This window comes from Pseudochaenichthys georgianus, chromosome 3, assembly GCF_902827115.2.
Source record: "Pseudochaenichthys georgianus chromosome 3, fPseGeo1.2, whole genome shotgun sequence".
In the NCBI taxonomy this organism is placed as follows: Eukaryota; Metazoa; Chordata; class Actinopteri; order Perciformes; family Channichthyidae; genus Pseudochaenichthys; species Pseudochaenichthys georgianus.
This window is the reverse complement of record NC_047505.1, coordinates 27,016,266-27,041,327: the sequence shown is the minus strand read 5'-3', so window position 1 is coordinate 27,041,327 and position 25,062 is coordinate 27,016,266. Positions and strand designations below refer to the sequence as shown.

Genomic DNA, 25,062 nt, shown 5'->3' with positions numbered 1-25,062 from the left:
CATTACTGCAATAGAAATGAAACAAAGAATAAATTGACATCAGATGTGTCAATTCATTTTTGGCAGCGATGGGGCTTCAGTAGCGTCTACCAGTTGCCTTTACCTTTTTAAAAGCAGAGGCTGGGGCCATCTCTGCTCCACTCAGTGTCCGCAGGAGGAACATGGGCCATGAGGAAGCATTCATCCTGAAACCTAAACAGAAAATCTGATTTATTTAAATTATTAAAACCTGGACAGAGTTGTTGGCAGTATGAATCATTTTGCCTAATGACACGTTTACCCATTTAAAAACATGTCCAACAGCACATGCAATTACTACTTGCTAGTGACTTTGAGCCTTTAGCCTACCATTTACTAATAACGCTCAAGAATTCCTCTAATGACCATGCTTTCATCGTCTTAGACGCATCAGGTAAAGGAAGAAGAGACATTATAATTTCTAAAAAATCTGATTATATCTAGGATCACAGAAGATGACATAGAAGAAAACATTATTTAATTGACATCATCTGTTAAATTTCAACTTCAGATGTGTATTATTGCAGAGACTGGTTGGGTACGGTTAAATATTCAGAATTAAAAAAAAAGCAACCACATAGATGCTGAGATTATTTTAGATTTGACTTGCTTACACAATTAAGGGAAGTGGCAGAAATACACAAAAAGGAGCAAGTTATCCTAATGAGAGATAAATAAAACACGGATATATGCTGCTGTACTATATTAAAAAAGGAAAATAAACAGCTGCACATACATAACGAGAATAATAATAATACTAGCCTCTAATTAAACTGAAAGAATATACTGTATTCAACAAATGGTCATGCCCGTACGTAAAATGCCGTGGAGAGCGAACTCCTTGAGACTCAACATGCAGGAAAAAGGAATGCATCACTAAAACTGCTGTTGAAACCCGGAGAGGCTCAATATCACCCTCAGTTCCCCCGTGAAGGAGCAGCACCTGCAACTGGCCATGTGGGCCTTGTGTGGGGCATATACATGGCAGGTCAAACTTTTTTCTTTTTCTTTTTTCTCTCGCCTTTTAAATTGATCATTACCCCTTATATCATACAAAGCCATTTCTGTGTTGAAATAAGTGAACATTCTTGAAGGTGGAAAGTTCATAGAATGTTGGCGGTTGGAGTCAAGAAGGAAATATGACTTTGTACGATATCTTGAATAAATAAATACACATTTTGAAAATATGACTTTGTTTAAATGTTCCTTTTACTCAAAGTATTATTTATGTATATTCATAATATAACATGCTGATATCAAGCTCCAGATTATTTCCCGCAAAACACAGCGTAATTATTCCCAATTATATTAATATTAAGTCACAAAAAGAGGCGGAAAAGGTACTCAGATCTTGTACTTAGAAGTAACAGAGTGTAGCAATACACTGTTACAAGTAAAAGTCCTGCAATCAAAATGTTACTCAAGTAAAAGTAGAAAGGTATTGGCATCAGAATATCCTTAAAGTATCAAAAGTAAAAGTATGCATTATGCAGATTGGCCCCTTTTCAGAATAATATTATATGTTTTGAGTATAACTATTCATGCATTAATGTGTTTATCAAAGCTGGTAAAGGTGCAGCTAATTTGTAATTACTTTGTTTAGTGCAGGTAGCTTGTGAATATTACTCCAATGTCACTAAAGTCTGATTTTAGAGTTGATTGTATTTCACATCATTAATCCAAAATCTACATAACTACAGGTATTCAATAAATGTAGTGGAGTAGAAGTACACGATTTACCTATGATTTGTAGTGGAATAAAGTAGAAACAGAATTAAATACTTGAGTAATGTACAAGTACCTCAAATGTTACTTAAGTACAGTACTTGAGTAAATCTACTTAGTTAAAAACCACTGAGTGTAATATCTAGTATGAATGTGGAGTCGCTAGGTCACATGACAAAGAAGCTATTGCATTTTTTTAATTATTAGCATACTTTTCAGTGATAGACTTGGGCAAATTAGCAAGGTATGGAAGATAACATTGTTGAAAACCCTGTCAAACTAAGAGAGAAGACGTCATGGATCCGGATCAAGCCCCCAGGAAGTGCGCCGGACTCTGAGGAAAATATTCGTTGTGGCCAAACGGCGGTACTACACTTCCGTATCAGTTGCTGGGCCCGGAAAGACTTTTTCTCATTGACTAACATTGGGAAAGAGACGTCTGTAAATCGTTGGATAATTTTTTTGAAACTAAATAAGCCACCCAGTATGAACGTTTGTATAGCCCTTATTAAAAACATTCGGTTCTCAAGTTGTAAAATGTGCTAATAACGTTATTCTGAGAGTTATTTTCCTCGGCATTATGAACGCGGATCTACATCCATGGATCTAACCCACGGGACCGCGCCGCCCGGTACGTTCATGTGACGTGTTCCGTACTACATGAGTTTTACCTTTACCCATGGATGCACAATAAGAACAGATTATATGATTATATGAATACTTTTGTGACGTTTCACTCTCTCAAAAGTAGGGCCATTTTATCTTCATGCGCCAATGAGCAACTCTCATAGGAATGAACGAGGCCCCGACTCCCACGCTGTATCCAGTTCTTATTATACATCCATGATCCGGATATACAACCTGAAACTAACTTCACCGCGGTCATTTGCGGCTTTTGCAGCATAACACCATAGCCTGCATAACACGCTCACCTCACCTTCCACCTGAATGGAAAACGGCTAATAAACTGCTAAAACGGCAGAAAAACAAAATAGTGTCTGCCTTAATTAAAATCAGTTTGATTCAATAGTGATCTTTCCTTACACTAACTTAAAGTCAATGAACACCACGAAACAGTGAGTAAATAGCGTATATAAATAATAATTTGTTAAGCTACAAGTATTGTGTTAGTCTACGAGCCATTATGCTAATATGTTCAAGGTAAAATCCCATAGGCTTATGCTAATAACATAAGCGTTCTGTACCTGTGGCGAAAACTTGACAATCAGGGACTTTTTCTTAGCAGTGCAGCTTGCGAGTCATAATAGAGCAACATTGTGTTTCTTTTAGTTAAATGTCATTTCTAACAATCAATTTCTTTGGTTAAACTTTTTTTTTTGGTAAATTACCTGCATAGTGCCAGCTTTGAACCAATTTTCACAGTGGCTAAACAGTGGAATTACAACTTCCGGGTCCGTCACGTGACGCCATTAGCCCAATTTGTATGTATTATCAATAGACTATTTGAAAAGAGAGGATACTGAATCTGTTTATCTTAAACTTCCCAGTTTAAACGCTCAGTATACAAGAAAGTGCATACTGAGTATATCCCAAGACAAAAAATGTAGCAATGAAAATGTCCTGGCTGTGGAATGGATAAAGTACCTCTGATTCTGATGTCAAATGCAGTATGCCAAATACACCTGGATGTCTTTCTGCCTCTGGTTGCGATTGAAGTTTACAGGTCAACATGCTTCTCTGTAGTAGAATGTCCATATTGTATACACTCTGCATGCAACAGTTAACAATGTGTAAAGGCAGCTACAATACCTTTTGAACATAAACAAAAAACGATGTCATTCCGAAAGCATCACCACATCACCTGCATACCCTCAAGTATCTATGTTTAAAGACACTCACCCAGCGGTGGCTGCAGCATGTCTCCGGTCCTCTCACAGGTTCCTATTGGCTGGATGTCTAACGAATCAACCAGTCTCCAGAAGTCGTTGGTGTTGTCACTTCCATCCAGACGCAGGCGTAGGCGAGTGCCCATCATGCCCATCACCGTTGCAATGCACACAGAGTTAGAGTTGCGAGGGTCCCGTGCCTCAAGCTTCATTCCCGCTTTAAAGTCATTAGAGGGGGGGATTCTGGACTGCAGAGGGACACAAGGGCCTTCAGTCACTATCATGTTTTGTGAGGACACATATTTCTTGATTTATTACACATCTAATTATACTCCAATTAATAAATTGTGATTTATTTGAAAAACACAGTAAACACAGTAGGCTACGTTGTAATATTGTGCATACTGCGACTTCATATGTATTTACAGTAAATAGAGAATAAAGCTGCCGATATTCATCGTCTAATGTAGCCTACTCAGCCAATTTCTTCCTACTGAAAAAAATAAATGTAAATCTTTAAAAATGTGTCAATAAAACTAAATTGTTTTCCTTTAAAAGCCTGTGGGGTAGCAGTATTAAATAAACTCTTTGATTAGGACTATTTTCAGCCAGCAGCGGTTTATTTTACTATATTCAAAGATAAACTCATGTTCATCGTAATAAAGAAACATATCACTCACTACAACAGGGGGATGTGTTTTTAATCTTTTTTTTGGAAAAGAATGGAGCTCTATGGCACGGAAAAATACTCAGTGTTCCACAGACAATTGTTAGGTTTTATTTGGCACTTGGTCTTTGTTAACAGTGAGATAAATAGAGAATATACCTCAAACACCACATTATAACCAAACAACCCTAATTTAAAAACAAAAAATGGCATGCTTTTCCTGAGTTATAGCAGACTATATTCAACAATTTTTAAGATACAAACATTTAAAGAAAACAACAAGGGGTATGAATAACATTGGACCCTTTAAATGCAATGATAATAAAAAAGCAGCTAACCTGTTTGAAGCAAGTCGGTGACGCTGCAGTCGAGGACGTTTCTCTCAGATAATCTTCCCATCTGAATGATTCTAGCATAAAAAACAAACTGATGATTATTATAAGATCAGAAACGGCTTTACTTGTTGAAGTATGAGTACACATACAAAAAATGTCATAGAGTTTTTTGGGTTGCTCTGTGTATTGCTCACATACACAGAAATAGACAGGTAAAACAAGGTTAAACATTTACCTAAGATATAAGTATGTATGTGCTCTAGGTGAAAAACAACATAATAAGATTATTAAAAGAGTTGGTGCAGAGTGCATCCTGAAAAAATTAATTTTAATATAACAGTAATATAATGGAGTTTTTTATAAAATAGTTTCTTTTTTTCCAATAGCTTCCATCAACTTCAAATCTGACCCGATATTTGTATTACTAAGGAGGGACACATAAGACATGCTATAAAAAACAAATAATAATAATAATAATAATTTTTTGGAAAGTGTTTCTTTTTTTTCCTTCTTCAATTTATTGTAAAGGCCTTCAGCCACAGAGCATTATCCAACATAATATTGAACTACACTTAGCATTATTCAACTGATAGTTCGGAAGTAATGAGTTGCAGTTAGAGAGCAAAACAACCATGTTTACTTGTTTATAGTTGCTAAATACTTTGAGAAATACTCAAACAAAACTTGTTTGAAAATGTTTGTGAAAATCTGGGGAAACTAGAAAAACGTTCTTAAAATGGAGTTTAATATATAGATTAAAATATCTTTTTTACCCACGCCAGAAATGTACTGATAAAAGATAATAAACATAGGTTAGTGCTCGTACTGGAACCGAAGCGGCTGGATTACAAAAGCTATTATCTGAAAGTTTTAGAGGGTTAATGAAAAGATTAACTATGAACAGAAAGAAGCCAGAGATCAGAGTTGGCAACCATTAGATTTGTCGAGGGGAGATCCTGCTGTGATGCTGCTGCGTCTCTCTTTCTCCTCTTTCTGATCTGAAATCAAAAGATGATTGAACTGCTCATCAGAATGTGGGAGCTGCTGACATACAGACTGTAATTACTGTGAGAATGAAGGCATAAAACCTGCTATGGGAATAGTTCTGAGAAAAGAAAGACTACCAAAAAAATCGAATTATGTGGTTGGAAAGCGTTAGTGAGTATTTTTGATCCTTCTGTGTTTGTTTTATGATCAAACTGGTGTTGAAGTCTAGTACATTTGTTCAGTCAGCACTGTGAAGGCCTACCTCTGTGTGGTGTTCGGCCCATGATGACCACAGTTAAACGTGCCGCTGTAGGGGAGCTGAAGTCAGACAGGCTGCTACCTGCACAGACACAGAACAGGAGGGAAGGGTTTCATGTGATATTGAACAGCATTTCAAGTAAAAAGATGACAGTATGTTTAGATATATTGTTTAAATAGTAAATGCACATCTTTGATTCACATCCGCATCAACATTAACAGATGTGAAACTAATGTGCAACAATCCTTTCCCTTTGCACTGATGTTGCATCGGATCCTATGTGTATGTTGGGTGAAAAAGTACCTAATGTTCTAAAATACATTTCTGATTTGCCTCTGGTAAAACTAAACATGGAAAAGTGTTTATGCACCATGACACAAACTTCAGGGAAACTTTTAGGTTTTTTTTTCAATTAAGGCTTCAGTCTTTTATGTTTGCCCCTTAATTTAATTATTTTTATTTTATTTGGTTGATTTGGGTCCGTTTATTTATATCCTGCACTAACATTTTACAGGGTAAGGGTTTTTTGTAATTTATATAAAAAACGGTCTGTGTAGCCAAGGCCAAGGTTGTTTTCCAATCTATACCTAAATATTCACTAATGCAATAGTAACATTTGCTAAAGCTACTTAGCTGTTTAAAATCGAAACTTGAACTTCTTTTTTAATAAATATTGTTGTCTGCAGTACAAACAGATGAGACCTTTGACACATTGGAGACAAATAAAGGCATAAAGGTCATGGTAAACAAGTTGGTTTGAGGAACAGAAAAACTAAATAATGTCATAATCAAATTGGATCAAAACAGATAATATTTGACAGTCTCTAAGGATGCATTACATTCCAATAAAAACATGTATTCATTTTGCCGAACAAATAATTATGACACTGCATAAACCCTACCAACAACATGTTCACTCATGTCGATTTGAAATGTGTCAAAGGTCTCTGCGTTTCAAGTTTTGCTTCAGGACTAACCTTTACTCCTGATGCTGGTTACATAATATTAATAAAATAAAATAGTTACCACACGATCAATGCTGAACAAATGGCCCAAACATGTAGGTTCACAAAAACTCTGAACATACTCCCACTCCCTGGAAATTCTGTACATGGTGATAGCTCAAGAATGAAGCAAAAAAATTATCCACAGTATGAGAGCATCAAAAAAGTTGTGATGCACTGTAATCCAGAAATGCAGAGGTTAAATTCGTTCCAGAAGCCAGAGAATGTCTCCTTTTCCTGGTTTAAAAAATCTCAGCATCTGCAATGCATTGTGTCTGTCCCTCCCTCTGAAGATCCTTCTGTCTCTGCAGCGAATCCCATTGAGCCAGAAGGAGCCATAAAGATTCCAAGCTGCCATAAAAAGCCATTAAGACGTGTGGATGCGGGGCGACATGAAAAGGATTCCAACTCTGCTCTTCACTCAGCTGCAGCCTGCTTCAGTATTTGCTCTGCTCTGCCTCTCTTGCTCAAGAGAGTCTGACACAAAACACCCATCAGACCAGGAAGCACTTCATTTTACAACCCCCATTTGCACTAGGCACCCACTTATCTAGGAAGAGTAATGTTCACTAACCTGAACAGTGAGAAGATCTGAAAAATGACCCTGAGATCTGGTTTCAGGAGGGGTCATAACTTTTCCTTGACATGAGGAGCTGTCACAGTGTGACTTATGACAGTGGTTTTTCTCATGTGATAAAATAAATGCACAAATCGTTATACTGCAAACTTTACACTCAAGATGTTTTGTTCGAGTGATACTTAATTTAAAACAAAACAAAACAAAACAAAACAAAACAAATTCAGACATGTGAGAGGTTTTGGAGAAATGTACAAGTTGGCCTGGTGTATCACCCACAATTGGAAGTGGAAGTAGAAGTAGTTCAAAGCCCAAATACATTCCCACAAGACAAAGAAAAGCAGTCAATCTATGGAAGAAAAAAATCACTTGATTTAACAATTAAAGGTTTGGCTATCCACTAGTAGCCTATATATATATATGTGTAATTATTATATATATTATATATATATATATATATATATATATATATATATATATAATAATTACACACATTACCGCCGGGAGGTTGAGGGGTGTGACCCGCTGCAGGCCGTCACCTCCAGGGAGGTAACTTAAAACATGGTTTCATATAAAAAAAAACTTTCATTTCAGAATGTTTTTCATAAAAACAGTTTTCCTTATACCAACATTTAGGTCCCATCTCTGTGACTTAAGATTGAACGTGTGGTTGATGAAAAGCACACATCTTTTTCATTTGCAAGATGCAGGTTCGGAGGGGAAACACTGAATCAGCAGAAGAAGAAATTAGATTTGAAGAAAGGCATGTGACGCATTTTCTTTTGCGATATGCTCCCAGTTTGTGGGCGGGACAGTGGTCATTATACAGGGCTAAACCATACAATATATGGGCTAAACACCACTAACGTTTCGTTACAAAACGGAGCAGGATAGGAACATTATAAGGCTGGAAGATCGTAAACGTGTTTTGGGTTGAAGTGTAACCTCTTCAGGAATCCAGTAAACAAAAAGCAAAGGGGAAATCTGCAGAGTTCAACGTAGCTCCTGAACGCAGCGAGCTGTCCGCCTGAACAGAAAACCGTATACACGCTGTCTGAGTCAGTACAGGGACAAACAGCAGCTAACATGACCGCTTATCCCTTCAAACCCGTCACTGGCAGCACATCAGAGTAATAATGAGACAGCAGTCGTACCAACCTTTTTGGATTTTGATGGGAGATTCCTCACTTTCTATCAGATGCAAGCCGCCATATCCGCTGCAGGTCCGCGCATGTCCACCACGCAGTGCTGTAATTCATATTTTCCACTGGAGGTTTAAAAAAAGAAAAGAAGAAACAGAGTAATGGGAAATTGTCAATTAGTCGTTTTATTGAAACAGATATTGTTTAATGTTCGCTTGTTATAATAAACTGCATGTCGTTTGGAAACGAAAACATTAACATTTATTGTGTTTTTCTCTGTTTTAGGGTGGTGAAAATGCCACAGGTTAATATAACTGCAGACACCGGAAGACTAGTCAGACCTGAGTGAGTGACTGCTAAATAAGAAAAAAACACTGAATGAAAATGAGAAACATTAGTAGATTAAGTGTTTGTAATAACAATATGAACTATAGCCCAATAAAAGGACATTGGATGATTATTAATGACGAGTAAAAAGAATAAAACTTGCAAAAGTACATCTATTTACGTAATTTGTTCCTAAAGTAAAGTACTCATTATCCAGAATGCAACTTTTCTCAGGTTTGTATTAATATTCTTGCAGACTAAACAGCTGATGGGGTTCTTCTGTATTTTATAAGCTGATGCATCATGTAAAGGTAGGTAAGTATGGAATGCCATTTAAACCAAAATTAAATAAATAATTAAATACATATATATATAAATATGCCTATGAAATAAATAAATGAGGCAATAAATATGTATATGTATACATATTTATTAATATGCCTATGAAATAAATTCTGAAATAAATAAATGAGGCAATAAATATGTATACATGTACATTTAAATACACATGTATTTATTTCATGGGACTTTTATTTCATAATGACACGTTTATTTATTTCAGGGGACTTGTATTTCATGACACATTTATTTATTTCAGGGGACTTGTATTTCATAATGCCACATTTCCATTTCCTATATGCAAATGAACGGGGCGTGGTTAGCTCACAGATCCAGACCAAAGCAACAGCACCACAACACTGACTCATGCGGCTTTCACACCAGCGCTTTTCCCATTCTAGCTCCGTGCTAGAGCTTTTCTGGTTCAGCTCCGGTTTCCCTTTTCTGCTCCCGCTCTGTTCACACCGCCCGACTGGTGCTGCCGCTGCTGCGTCATGACGTCACCGTTTACATCGCTGATTTGATCCCGACGGCGCTCACAACAACAACAACAACAACGGGGGACTGCGTCGGGTCGATGATCGTGTTGCTTTTAATCATACGAAGCCAGATTAAATTAAATAACGACTTCTCCAACCTTATACTTTTCTCCAGAGTGCCGTGGTTCATTGTTTATTAATGTGTTTCAGCGTCATTTACCGACCGCTGCAGTGCTGCTCTTCCACAGGAGTTTATTCTCCCGTTAGTTCCGGGTTAGCTCACACGGCAGCGGCCGCTCTAAAGTATTCACTGTCTGACTGTCACACAAGCAGCTGATACATATCCCCAGTTCCCCTTAATTAAGGACAATTAGTTAAGTTAAGACAATGTGTGTCAGTCTGAATTGACGCTGTTTGGCATCACAACACTGTTATTAAAGTTTCTCTGGTATAAAATGGGTGATGTTAGCATAGCAACCGAAGCTAAACTGACTACTTGCTATTGCTATCCTATTGTGGCATAAGCCGTTTTCTACAGGCACATTTTACCGGCGTATTTTTCATTATGATTACTTGTGATAGTCGGACATGACAACCTGTGCAGCCCATGTATTGATTTCATCCGATAGCTAATACAAAACAAAACTTCTGCCTGCTCTCCACAATGATCAATAACAGCGAACGGATGTAAGGTACAAATAAACAGAATCACACGAAACCTGGTTAATGTTGCCTGACTTTATAAAGTGTGTTATTTAGTGTGTGGTTGCGTTCTAGTCACTTTGCTCAGCGCTACTGCTTGTTACAACTTTCATTTTCCGTACTCGCCATAAACTGTTATTATGGCTCAGGTTAATCTCGTCCCCTTCCGATGTGAGCGTGGTTCTTGGTTCTTGCCGGGCAGCCAAGTGGGGTCAGCTAAGAACCGGTTTTCGGTGATTAGAGCCGGCTCCGCTGCGGCTGAAACAAAAAGAACCAGACCTAAATCAGGCTAGCCCAGAACTGCCTCTGGAACCGGTTTGGTGGAAAAGGGGCAGAACCAGAGAAGAACCAGAAAAGCACAAGAACGGTTCTTGAACCGGAACCGGTTTGGTTTATTGGCAGTTTTCAAACCACTTAAGAGTACTGGAGTGTGAAACAAGAGCTATTGAGTCAGTGTTGTGGTGCTGTTGCTTTGGTCTGGATCTGTGAGCTAACCACGCCCCGTTCATTTGCACATAAGGAATGGAAATGTGTCATTATGAAATACAAGTCCCCTGAAATAAATAAATGTGTCATTATGAAATACAAGTCCCCTGAAATAAATAAATGTGTCATTATGAAATACAAGTCTCTTGAAATAAATAAATGTGTCATTATGAAATAAAAGTCCCATGAAATAAATAAATGTGTATTTAAATGTAAATCATCATCATCATCATCATAAATGTAGCCTATACATATTTATTGCCTCATTTATTTGTTTCAGAATTTATTTCATAGGCATATTTATATATATATATAATATATATATAATTATATATAATTATTTATGTATTTATTTAATTTTGGCTTGAATGGCATTCCATAGTTAAGATGAATCATAGATAAGAATGGAGAAACCAGCTCGGGTGAGCTAGAATTTGAAAGTACGCAGCCGAAAAAAATCTGCCCCTTCCTTCAGACTTCCTTACAGAGCCCCTCCTCCAACACACACGAACGTGCACATGACCAATGAGGGCACGAGATAAATGTGTGCACGAGATGAAAGGCTGACAGGCAGGTAGGCCATCCAGTTATTTTAGCCGGGCCGGCTAAAATGATTGGTCGTGCTTTTTACAGCGCCACGGCTTCCACAGATGTATTTTTGTATGTATTTATTGTCAAAGCATTTAATGTATTCATTGCTATCGGGATGATAAGAGCATTCCATGGAATATAACAAAAAGTGTTTCTGAAGTGAATTACCTACCCCACATTTAGTCTGTTTTATGTGATAACATATATTAACTTTGTGTAGTAGTCTGCTGCATTATTTACGAGTGAATATTTATGTTGTGCATATTTATAATCTTATGATTTCTAAAGTAGACTTACAGTAGCCTATATCTATTTAAAGGCAGTTAGAAAAAAAACATCTTTCAAGCTCAGATAAAAAAACGTCAGTATTTCCCATCTGAAATGCATAATTGCATGCACAAATACCTTTCTTTATTAGTACAGGACTTGATTAAATGTACTAAGTTACTCAAGACAACAATATGTGTAATTGCTTTTAGGTGCAAAATGAAAAATGTCTTCCAAATGTTCCATTTGTGAAAAGGTCACTGACAAAATGTGAAATACTTGTTTCAATTCTTGATCTCTAAATATTAAAATAGTTTTATCTCAAATAACACATTTTTATTTGGCTACGAAACGACCAAATGTTGCACATGTTATTATAGCTTTGCACTGTAATACCAAATGTCTCTTTATATTTGACAATATTACAACACATAATGATGAGTCACTGTCCCCTCACAGGTCACTTGTGAAAACCTAAATAATGTATACTTATCTTACTTTACTCAAATATATAGGCGACATTATCCCCACTGCATTTGAGACAATATTACCTCAACATTAATCTGAAAGCTAATTGTTTATATGTTAATGCTTCATCAATACCATCATTCAATAACATTAATCATTATACATGATAAGAAGGGTATTTTATTAAAAAGAAAAACACACACATGCACTTGTATGGTTGGTTTAGGTATATTAATGATGAATTATGAATTTACATTGGTATACATTAGCTGGATAGGAAGAAAAAGCATGTGTTTTTGTCAGAGAATAATTTGCTAGATAAAAACAATCTGCTTTAAACACAATAATGTTGATACAGTTGTTGCAGTGACAACAGTGAGCCAAAAGGATGGTGTGGAGGTAACAAAACCGAACAGATGGCTAAGGAGGTATTTTTGCAGCATTTAATGTACACATATATATCACCTGCTTATTACGAAACAGACTGACCAAGTGTCTTTGCTGGGAGTGAATTCACACTGATTTCACCAATTAGTGCAGTAATGAAGGGGAGGTGTGGGAGAGAGTGAGGGCGTGCTGCAGGAAGATGTTTAATCAGTGTCACAACATGGTTTGACCAAAAGGGGGGATGCAACAGCACTGTCAGACACAGACAGTGTGGAATATGGGTAGGGTGATTCATATCAGGCAAATTTAAAGATTTACCAAATGAGGAGATGGATTGCATTTTCATTCCAAAGTTTTATTTGATCACAGCTCTCACTATGTGAAGCCACTGTTGGAACGCGCAGCAGTCCTCTTTCCTATTGGCTGTCCGCAGCGTCGCTCAGAGGAATGACGATGTTGCTGCTATAACCAGCTGATACGGAGACTGACACGGAGCCTCTGAAGAACTGTTGACGGTACATGGATACCCTGTCATCGGCGATATGGCTGCAGATTTGGTCTCGTACCCATCCGGAGATTGAGTGAGTAGGATATTTGATCGTGTCACGACGCACAGGCCCGGGCTTTTTCACCCCCTGTCACTCCACATGATGTTTCTTCGTCTTCCCACATCATCATCTCCATGGGCATGATGCTGTGTGCTCCACATATTGAGCTTTCTCATCTCACATAGGCGACCCATCAAATATGCAGGTAAACATGCCTTCATTGGTTTAATGACGGGTTGCCATGGATTTTTGTGCGTGAATTTATGTCTAATTAGGGCTTTATGGGTAAACGCTATTTGCGGGTTCTGTTATGCAAAACTGTCGTGAACATGGTCCGTGAACTACCTTATAATATATGCACTGGTTGCTGTGTAGGCAGAGAAACGCGTGGACAGCGACGGAATGGTGGTGCGCTCCGCAACGCAGCGAGGAGAGAGACGCAGTTTCGATGCAGAGAGAGCAGCATTACTATCCTCTCTCTCTCACCTCACACGCACGTACACACATTCTCTCTTGTGCACGCGGCAGCACGCACAAGCCCATTACATTCACAATCCCAAACTCAGTAATTCCCGTGATTTTCTTTGCATGAACACATCAACAGGCGTGTGTTTGCGAGATTAATGTTTCAGTCCAGACTATCAATATGTTATGCACTTTCTTGACGTTTTCACGGTATTTCCATTTACCAACTGTCTGCCTGATGGCTGCAAGGAGAAGCAGCAGCTTATCAATAAACCGACTGTGTGCTAAACCCATTTTTTTAGGAAGATTTACCTCTACTGGATTGAATGCTTATAGGCTGCTCTAGTTGCAGGGTTTTGGGGTGTATGCCCATTCAGTGATACAGACAGTATAGATAATGACTCCCCAGAGGCAGCACCATATCCTTAAAGACAACCATTGATGGCCTCATCATCCACCGTATCACTTCCCCTGGAAAGGCTGTGTGGAGTGTACACTGCATAGAAAACGCCCACACAGGCACATGAGCCAAATCAACATTAAAGTGTTTTTGCACTGCTGAATATATCAAGTGTTAAACAAATGAAGTCGGACTGCTACTGCGAGAAGCTTGGATGGGTCCAGTCCAACAACATTCGCATTACAAAAGAGGTATTTAATAATCGTGGCCAGTTTTTGGATGTGTGACAGGAGGAGGGAGATCTTATAGGATATAATTGTTCTGAGCCTTTTTCTTTTCCTAAACCAGAACACGTCATCTTTGAGTGTGTATAAATGTAGAACATTATCTTGGAAAACAAGGGAAAAGCACCGGCTAAATATTAGCACTAAGGAACAATCTAAATAGTGAGAATGTTAAGTAATCCTATATTTTACACATTTTATTCAACATCTCAAATGCAATTATACATTGGGTTAAACATTAAAGGCACCTTAGGATGATGGGAATATTCTTAGTTTTGCAGGTAGGGTCCATACAAACCAAAGAGATGGAAGCTCTTACAACCTGCATACATGCTCAAAACAATGACAAAGCTTACATTCTCATGCTTGTTAACCATTTTAGTTTAGTGTGTTAGCATGCTATCATTTGCTGATCCTCATAAAACTGTACAGCTGTATAGTACTGTGGACATATAATGTAACTACATTATATTTATAATGTAACTATATTTCCAGCTATTTGGTCATAAACCACAGGATCACAGAAGTAATTGAAATGTATTGTACGGGAACATGAATGTCTGGTCCAAATATCATGCCAATCGATTAAATTGTTTAGACATCTCTATAAAAAACACAAGCATTCACCTGCAGAGGAAACGTCAGTTTGACCAAATTATTAGGATCTTTCTAAAAACCATTACAGTACCAAGAATTGTGCCAAAACTGTGGCGAGCTAGAGGCACTTCCTCAGGACTTATCATCCTATCCATACCAAATGTTGCTGACATCCAGCCAATAGTTGTTGAGGGATTGGGGGATCACCTGTTTGATTCATCCTCTGGGGGTCTGCTGGGTTGTGGTCCAATTGACCAACAGTAAACTTCAAAGTTAGACCTGTGCAAAGTATTTTCTCCAGACTGTCCCCCTCGCAGAATCCTGCAGAAAGAATGTGTGGCTGATGGGAGAGAATGACTGTGTGGAAATCATGCTTTAGTCATCCATGATTTAAATGTGTCCTCAAGGAAATGCTGCCTTTTTGTACATGCACATGCCCTACATAGGCACCATCTGTGCCAGGAATACCATCAGCATGCTACTGCCGGTGCAAAGCATGTTGGGAAGTTGGACCTTGGAGTGACCCTTCGACAGCATATCTTATTAACACCTTGCTTCTCTGTTTTGTTTCATGTCCTGCAGGTACGACCGTGTGGAGATATAAATGCGAGAAGGACAACAAGGAATAAAGGGAGGCAACTGAAACGACTTGAATCAGATCCATAAATAAAAGAACCCTGACATTCAAAAGCCAGATATAGACTGAGGAAGAGAGCCGTAGAATAATTTGTGAAGATGGGGTGTGGTCAGATGTCGTTTCTCATGGACTCTACAGTTCACCCCTTCTGCCGCCGGTCAAAGCAGGATTATCCGCGCTAAAACCCCGAGCAGCTTATTTCACCTGCTAGAGGAGCCCCCACCCTCGGTGATGTGATGAATAAGTTTGAAGTCCTTGGCATTGTGGGAGAAGGTGGGTGTTTTTTACACAGCAGATTTGACTGCATGTTTGTGGAATGTGAGGAGAATGTGCGCTGTTAACCTTCAACTCTGAGGCTGGTGATGAGATGAGGTCATATATCCACGGTGTGCACTTTAATGGGGATTTGGGTGTGGGCAGGGTCGGCTCTAGAACAAATCAAATGGGGGGGCAATCATTTACCAAGGGGGGGCAGGGCACACACTGCCGTCAACAACCAACACACAAACACCAACGCAACTTCAATTTAAAAAAACATGCTGTAAAGTCTGTTGTCTTTCACACACATTGCAGGGGTGTAGTGCTATTTTATAGCGCACCTATGACCTGTGCATACATGCATGGTTGTGGCACGACCACCAAAACAGAAACATATGGACATAGGCCACCATATAAAAAGGGTGCAAATGTATTTAGTATCCTATCCATATGAACATGTTTTAGGTGGGGGTGGACCTAACCTCCTCTAGGAGGGTCTGGGGGCATGCTCCCCCGGGAAGATTATTTTTAAAATATTGAAGTTAAATGCATCAATCTGGTGCACTTTGAGAGCAAAATGAAGAGATCGATGGATAGCCTACATCTCTCAACATCCATATGAAACAGAACTGTACACAGATTTACTTTTTCTTTATGGATATTTTACTAATCACTCCCCTTTTAAACTGTATTCTTGTGTTACTGTCCTATAGTATTTCATACCCGTTTTTTCATTTATTCTCTTAATAACTATATGATCATATAAAGTTAGCCTATTCCTCGCAAATACTTGTTTACATAAATGGTGACCAAACCGTTTGAGACCCACTGAGATAAGTTAAGTTAACCTACACTAAAGTTACTATCTAAATACTGAGAGAGTCCTTACCTCACTGAGCTGACGTTATAAGATCCTCTCAGTCTGACAGGAGAGGACTCTCCTCCACCTTGGTGTAGAAACAGCCCTTTATATCCGTTAGCATAGCTAGCTAACCAGATGCTAACAACAACATTCCACGTTACCACTTGCGCACTCACAAAATGCGCTCCTGCCACACACACAGAGAGCCGAGCTTGAATGAAACACAGAGACCCAGAAGTAGGCTACTTGTACTGTACTGTATATCATATTATTTTCAATGGCTTTACTGTATAATCAGTGTAACAGATGAACAGATTGCCACTGGGCTTTCATCTAAACACACAGCCACGTAATGAAAATAAAACAAAAGTCGGGGGTCATTGGTCAAGCAACACACCAATCAGAGAGCAGCAGTGAGCACACTTCAGGCTGTGTTTCATATTTGTATTATTTATTTCTGATGTATTTCACACAAAAAAGCTTTAGTGGAAACGTTTTCACTTATATGATTAAAAAAAAAAACGGCAAAGTGGCAAGGCTTGTCCACCCTGCGTTGGGGGAGCACAGTGACTCATTTGGGGGGGCATGGCCCGCGAATGGCCCGCGAATGACCCCCCATGACGCCGACCCTGTGTGTGGGGTTGTTTCAATTTGCATTGTATAGTTGAAACCTGCACATCACAGTTGTCAGATGTTATATCTCTGGCATGTCCTGATCATTTTATCACAATTCTGAGGGATATTATTGGAGTTTGTGGCCTGAAAGGTTGCAGACGTTTATCATAGAGTAGTATGTAACCATGTCTGACCTCACAAGGGAAATTACAGAATTAATAAGTTGTTTGCTACATTTTCTCAAATATTTTCCCAAGCCATTATTTTCCTGGACGGAAACAGGCTTATATTTACCGGGGCCTTATTTCTATTTTTCCCTGCTTTATATCTTAGCAGATTTGACTAAGAAGCTTCACTGTCTCTTGATTATGCACGGATGCTGTTGTCTTGTTAGACAATTTTATCAGTGTGGAAACTGGGGGGAGGTCACTGAAGTCGTCAAACAACTCCACAGTGGCAAAGCCCCGGGAGCGGATGCAATCCGCCCAGAAATGCTGAAGGCTCTGGGTGTTGAGGGACTGTCATGGTTGACACGTCTCATCAACATTGCGTGGAAGTCGGAAACAGTACCGAAGGAGTGGCAGACCGGGGGGGTGGTTCCCCTTTTCAAAAAGGGGGATCAGAGGGTGTGTGCCAATTACAGAGGCATCACACTACTCAGCCTCCCCGGGAAAGTTTACTCTAAGGTACTCGAAAGGAGGGTCAGGCCGATTGTCGAACCTCAGATTGAGGAGGAACAATGCGGATTCCGTCCTGGTCGTGGAACGACGGATCAGCTTTTTACTCTCGCAAGGATCCTGGAGGGCGCCTGGGAGTACGCTTATCCGGTCTACATGTGTTTTGTAGACTTGGAGAAGGCGTATGACCGGGTTCCCAGGGAGTTACTGTGGGAGGTGCTGCGGGAGTATGGGGTGAGGGGGTCTCTACTGAGGGCAATCCAATCTCTGTACTCCCAAAGCGAGAGCTGTGTCCGGGTCGGACCCATTTCCGGTGAGGGTTGGCCTCCGCCAGGGCTGCGCTTTGTCGCCAATTTCGAGGCGTAGTCGTGGGGGAGGGGGTCTGCAGTTCGGTGGACTAAGGATTGCACCACTGCTTTTTGCAGATGATGTGGTTCTGATGGCTTCATCGGTCTGCGACCTTCAGCACTCACTGGATCGGTTCGCAACCGAGTGTGAAGCGGCTGGGATGAGGATCAGCACCTCCAAATCTGAGGCCATGGTTCTCAGCAGGAAACCGATGGACTGTCCACTCCAAGTAGGGAATGAGTCCTTACCCCAAGTGAAGGAGTTCAAGTATCTCGGGGTCTTGTTCTCGAGTGAGGGAACAATGGAGCGTGAGATGGGCCGGAGAATCGGAGCAGCGGGAGCGGTACTGCAGTCGCTTTACCGCACCGTTGTGACGAAAAGGGAGCTGAGCCAGAAGGCAAAGCTCTCTGTCTACCGGGCCATTTTCGTTCCTACCCTCACCTATGGTCATGAAGGATGGGTCATGACCGAAAGAACGAGATCGCGGATACAAGCGGCCGAGATGGGTTTTCTCCGCAGGGTAGCTGGTGTCTCCCTTAGGGATAAGGTGAGAAATTCGGTCATCTGGGAGGGACTCAGAGTTGAACCGCTCCTCCTTCGCGTCGAAAGGAGCCAGTTGAGGTGGTTCGGGCACCTAGTTAGGATGCCACCTGGGCATCTCCCTAGGGAGGTGTTCCAGGCACGTCCAGCTGGGAAGAGACCAAGGGGTAGACCTAGGACCAGGTGGAGGGATTATATCTCTTCGCTGGCCTGGGAGCGCCTTGGGATCCCCCAGTCAGAGCTGGTTGATGTGGCCAGGGAAAAGAAAGTTTGGGGCTCTCTGCTGGAACTGCTACCCCCGCGACCCGACCACGGATAAGCGGGAGAAGATGGATGGATGGATGGAAACAAAGTCATCGCTCACCACTATGCTGCTCTGAGTTTCTTTGATGAGAGACCAGACCTTTATTAACTTTTACACTCTCAGGAAAACATATGAAAGTGCAGAGGTCATGAGCATAACCCCAGATGGTTTGCGTTGTATGTTTCTGTAAATGTGTGCTTCTGTGTTTTGCAGAATAACCAAAAAGGTCAAATTTGCTTGAGTAACCAAATTGGTAAATAAATGAGAAAACAACGAATCTTTCTGCCAATGATGATTGAGTAGTAGTATAAGACCTTGACACATTAAACCACGCAGGAATGATTTCATCTTAGCTTATTTCAGTGAGTCAGGCTGACATGCATCCCTGGCTTTACTTTAATGTGAGAAGTCAGAGTAACCGAGTGTTTATTGTTCTGTAGATAATTCTCATTAACTGCGATCTACAACAGTGCTTGTCAGGATACATTAATCAAAAACTATGACACATGAGAGCTGCAATTAAAGGAGGCAATTATTTCTCATAATACAAAGAATGTAGTCTCCTGAAAAACTGCACTTTACTTTTATGTCATCACTGTTGGTGTAAACATGTAGGACAATTAGTTGTTTCTCGCCTTGGTCCCCGGTTAAATTAAACATTTAAACTGAAACAGCTACAACTGAGACTGGACCTCATTATGTTTTGTGTGTGATTTGAATGGAAACAAAAGCAGTTTGCAAGGAAAATGTACTTACTACTAATGTAAGTCTGTCTGACATGCCTGAAACACAGGCCCAACATAGACCTGACCTCTTAGTGAAATACAAGTGTGTGTGTGTGTGTGTGTGTGTGTGTGTGTGTGTGTGTGTGTGTGTGTGTGTGTGTGTGTGTGTGTGTGTGTGTGTGTGTGTGTGTGTGTGTGTGTGTGTGTGTGCTGTCAAAGGTATGGGCATATGTGTGTGTGTGTGTGTGTGTGTGTGTGTGTGTGTGTGTGTGTGTGTGTGTGTGTGTGTGTGTGTGTGTGTGTGTGTGTGTGTGTGTGTGGAAGAGTGCGTCCTACTAACTGTTGTTTAGCCAGAATTCTCAACTATTTTTTACGAACATGTTTGTTTGTTTTTCTCTTTTTTCCAGGAGCATATGGAGTGGTGCTCAAGTGCAGGCATAAGGTAAGACTTTTAGAGATGACAATATGACAATATTTATGTTTAGCATTATTCTAAAAGTCTTTGTGTCATAGTTCATTTTGAGATGATAAAATATGTTGACTGGATTAATCAGTCAATTTTCAAGCAAATATTGCCAACTTTGTGTCTGTACTCATTCTCTCGGAAAAATGCAATTGGCAACAAATAACTAGATAACCTCTTTCCTTCCTTACTGTCACTAGCATATTTTATTTGTTTGTAAATCTCCTCAACAATGGTCAATTCTAATGGCTAACACCGAATTGCTTGCTAGCTTGAATCTAAAACGTGCATACCAATGTTAAAGTACTTTTTCATTTAACAGTTTGAAAACAAGCTGAAATATACATTACATTACATTGCATTTAGCTGACGCTTTTATCCAAAGCGACTTACAATAAGTGCGTTCGACCAACAAAATACAAACTTGAAGAAAACAGAATCATATAAGTACATCAGGCTTCATAGAGCAAAAACATTTCAAGTGCTACTCAGCTGGCTTTAGATAAGCCAGCCCTTTATTAGTATATAAGTGCTTTGTTAATAGTTCTATCGCTCGAAGTGGAGTCGAAAGAGATGAGTTTTCAGTCTGCGCCGGAAGGTGTGTAAGCTATCTGCTGTCCTGATGGGGAGCTCATTCCACCATTTTGGAGCCAGGATAGCAAACCCAAGTGTTTTTGCTGATGGGAACTTGGGTCCCCTTCGCAGCGATGGTGCAGCGAGCCGATTGGTTGATGCAGAGCGGAGTGCACGTGCTGGGGGGGTACGGTTTAACCATGTCCACGATTTTAAAAGCAATGTATTTCTACTAGTAATGTGTTTCGTGCCTGCAGACTGCAGCACGTCTTTTTCTCCGGTCGGGTCGTGGAAGACCGGAAGCTGTGTGGTTCATAAAAACATGTTCTTACTCAATATCAAGCCACAGTTATTGCTTTTATTTTAAATCGTATAATTTCGGACTTTTGTTGTCGTCTGTGAGGAAAATAAATGGGGCTCAGAGCCTCAGGATACTGAAATCTGTATTTTTTTAAATCTTTTTTTCCTTCTAATTTGTTATTCTTTTCAAAATAACACACTGTTATTTACTCACCAATAACACACAATTATCCTTGCTTTTATTTATTGGTTTAATTCCATAATCTCGGGCTTTTTCGGCGTCCGTCAGGAACTGAATTTCAAAATAAATATAACAGGAAACAGACGTAGGCATTTCGAGCGATTACCCAAGATCCTCAGCTATGGTTTTAAGCTCACTGATTGGATGTGTTAGCCGCAATACATGCTGGGATTTGGTGTTTATATTATATGAAATCCGGAAAACATTTTAAAAGTATAAAATAATACTTAATTCCGAGTGCTCTTGCTTTTCTCTTTGAAAGTCATCACATAACGGCATTGTAATACACGGTTCGGCTGCATTACATACTACAGATCTGCCGTAGTTATTTATTTAGAGAGCCCTGATGAGAAGACCTTTGGAAAAACTGGAAGAAATGGCGCCGAAACTGAATACTTGACGTGGATCATAAATATATCAACAATTAAACAACATCTTCAATTTCTCTTCACACAATACGTCTCCTTGCAGTATCAACACTAATTCGGCTGACTTTTACATTTGATCTAATTCATAGATAGGTTATATTTACACCATAACGGTGCACAGCTGATAAAAAAGGACTGTAGTTTTCAAAGATATTACTGATTTTCTTTGAATGTAAGAATGTAAATACTGAGTCTGAAATAGTATAGCAATATGCTGTAAAATGATGTGAAAGCATGCATAAAACTATACATCTTCAGATGTTGTACATACACACTAATAATACAAAGTTATTATGGCTGTGTGCACCTTGTGTGCACCTCCTAGTGGTTAAAGCACGTTATTGAATTATTGTTTGTGTTATATTTGATTAAAAAAATATTAAGAGTACATACTTTCATAGGGGGAACGTATAAATATAGAAATATAGAATATACAAAATCAAGAAGATACTATAAGTGATCTCTACAATAAAACAGTTTAGTGCAGGATGTACACAGATATTAATAGGAGGTGCAAAACAGAAAAACGGATTAACCTTTATTTAAACATTAAATATTAAGCCTGACAAAGTAATTAACGTCTAATATATTGCTTTCCTGCAATGTTAACTATGTTGAAGCACTTATTTTAACTGATATTATACACATTAATTATACTCTTATGTATGTAGATAGAATAAGAAATGTGCAGAATATGACAGTTTAATGGTGGAGGTACACACATATTGATAGATGTCTTGTAATGCACTGTTGAGGAACCTGTGACCCAAGTTTTTCATTCATTGCATAACTACACCGTAGTTGTGTATGATATGTCAATAAACCTTTGAAAATCTTGAAAGGGATGTGCAACATAGCCATAATATACAGTCTTTAATTAACTATTAGTGTCACGGATGAGTGAAGGAAGCAGGACCCAAGTGCAGATAACCTTTGAGAAACCCTTTATTTCAAGGATAAATGATACATACAGAACAGAACACTCTCCGGTGAACTCCGTCACCAACAAACAATGACCCAACACTGAACAGAGACGAGACTAAATACAAGAAGGGGTAATCATGACAACGAGAAACAGCCGGGCAGGGGAGGAGAAACACAAGGACAACAGGTGAACACAATCGGGTAATCAGGAAGGGAAACAGACAGAAAGCAGACAGGCAGGAAATGGGGGTGAACACTTAACACAATAAGACAGGAAACCCAAAGACAAGAAAACCACCAACACAGACAAAACTACAAACGTGACCTAACATGTGAATTGTGACAGAACCCCCCCCTCAAGGGACGGATTCCAGACGTCCCTAAAAAAAACAAAAACAAAAAAGTCCAAAACCCCAAGCAGGGTGGGCGGAGGGGGTCCGGAGGATGGATCTTGGGCTGACAGCCCAGGAACACAGCGGAGGACCAGGAAGGGGTCTCGGGCGGACGGCCCGGGGGGCAAGGTACAGTCCAAAAAGGGGGATTCGGGCGGACTGCCCGGGGACAAGGCAGAGAACCCGGAAGGGGTCTCGGGCGGACGGCCCGGGGTCAAAACAGAGTCCAAGGTGGGGACCATGGAGGACCGAAGGCAGCGGCTGGAAGAGTCAGGGACCCGGGTCCGAGGGCGAAGGCAACGGCAGGAAGAGTCAGGAGGTCGGGCCCGAGGGCGAAGACCGCAGCTCTCAGGGGGCCGGGCACGAGGGCGAAGACCGCGGCTCTCAGGGGGCCGGGCTCGAGGGCGAAGACCGCGGCTCTCAGGGGGCCGGGCACGAGGGCGAAGACCGCGGCTCTCAGGGGCCCGGGCACGAGGGCGAAGACCGCGGCTCTCAGGGGCCCGGGCTCGAGGGCGAAGACCGCGGCTCTCAGGGGGCCGGGCTCGAGCCGGTGACGACCGGACAGGATCAGGAGGCCGGGCAGGAAAGCGCTGATGGGCCAGTTCCGGAGATCGGGCAGGACCCGGTGTCGGCCGGACAGAAACCGGAGCCGGTCAGACAGGCTTCGGCAGGATCCCCCACGGAAAAGGACCAGGAGTTGGCAGGAACCCCGGCGAGACCGGTGATGGACATGGGGCTGGCAGGGCCCCATGGTAGAACCTCCAACGGCACGGGATATAGGGTTGGCAGGACCCCCGGCAGGAGAGTCTTCTGCGGGACCTCCAACGGGACAGGAGAAAAGGTTGGCAGGACCCCCGGCAGGGGAGTAGACGGCGGGACCTCCAACGACACAGGACACAGGGTTGGCAGGACCCCCGGCAGGGGCGTAGACGGCGGGACCTCCAACGGCACAGGACACAGGGTTGGCAGGACCCCCGGCAGGGGAGTAGACGGCGGGACCTCAAACGGCACAGGACACAGAGCTGGCAGGACCCCCGGCAGGGGAGTATTCTGCGGGACCTCCAACGGCACAGGACACAGGGTTGGCAGGACCCCCGGCAGGGGAGTAGACGGCGGGACCTCCAACGGCACAGGACACAGAGCTGGCAGGACCCCCGGCAGGGGAGTAGACGGCGGGACCTCCAACGGGACAGGAGAAAGGGTTGGCAGGACCCCCGGCAGGGGAGTAGACGGCGGGACCTCCAACGACACAGGACACAGGGCTGGCAGGACCCCCGGCAGGGGAGTAGACGGCGGGACCTCCAACGGCACAGGACACAGAGCTGGCAGGACCCCCGGCAGGGGAGTAGACGGCGGGACCTCCAACGGGACAGGAGAAAGGGTTGGCAGGACCCCCGGCAGAAGAGTATTCTGCGGGACCTCCAACGGGACAGGAGAAAGGGTTGGCAGGACCCTCGGCAGGGGAGTAGACGGCGGGACCTCCAACGGCACAGGACACAGGGTTGGCAGGACCCCCGGCAGGGGAGTAGACGGCAGGACCTCCAATGGCACAGGACACCGAGCTGGCAGGACCCCCGACAGGGGAGCAGACGGCGGGACCTCCAACGACAGGACACAGGGTTGGCAGGACCCCCGGCAGAAGAGTATTCTGCGGGACCTCCAACGGCACAGGACACAGGGTTGGCAGGACCCCCGGCAGGGGAGTAGACGGCGGGACCTCCAACGACACTTGCGTAGGGGCTTGAATAGGGAATGGAGAGGGAACTCGAGCGGAGACTGGAGAGGGGACTCCAGAGGGGACTAGAGAAGGGAACACGAGAGGGGATTTGAGAGGGGAACTAAAGAGGGGACTCGAGGAGGGACCAGAGGAGGGA

General features: G+C 41.6%; 2 protein-coding genes across 6 annotated transcripts in view; one reads left to right on the top strand and one right to left on the bottom strand.

The window, feature by feature from the left end:
- scml2 (Scm polycomb group protein like 2) overlaps nt 1–8,651 on the bottom strand; it is a 28,238-nt gene extending 19,587 nt beyond the window's left edge. For both annotated transcript variants that reach the window (XM_034079775.2, XM_034079776.2), the window contains exons 1-6: nt 8,578–8,651; nt 5,842–5,919; nt 5,525–5,590; nt 4,596–4,666; nt 3,604–3,838; nt 104–192 (exon numbers count right to left, since the gene is read on the bottom strand). In XM_034079775.2, the coding sequence (XP_033935666.1) occupies nt 104–192; nt 3,604–3,838; nt 4,596–4,666; nt 5,525–5,590; nt 5,842–5,863 (483 nt within the window). In that variant the 5' untranslated portion in view covers nt 5,864–5,919; nt 8,578–8,651. The remainder of the gene's footprint in view (nt 1–103; nt 193–3,603; nt 3,839–4,595; nt 4,667–5,524; nt 5,591–5,841; nt 5,920–8,577) is intronic.
- Nucleotides 8,652–13,009: 4,358 nt separating this feature from the next.
- cdkl5 (cyclin dependent kinase like 5) overlaps nt 13,010–25,062 on the top strand; it is a 47,111-nt gene continuing 35,058 nt past the window's right edge. The window contains exons 1-3 of one of the 4 annotated variants that reach the window (XM_071206544.1): nt 13,010–13,188; nt 15,484–15,811; nt 20,275–20,309. In XM_071206544.1, the coding sequence (XP_071062645.1) occupies nt 15,775–15,811; nt 20,275–20,309 (72 nt within the window). In that variant the 5' untranslated portion in view covers nt 13,010–13,188; nt 15,484–15,774. The other 3 variants (XM_034079507.2, XM_071206532.1, XM_071206533.1) reach the window with 3 other exon arrangements.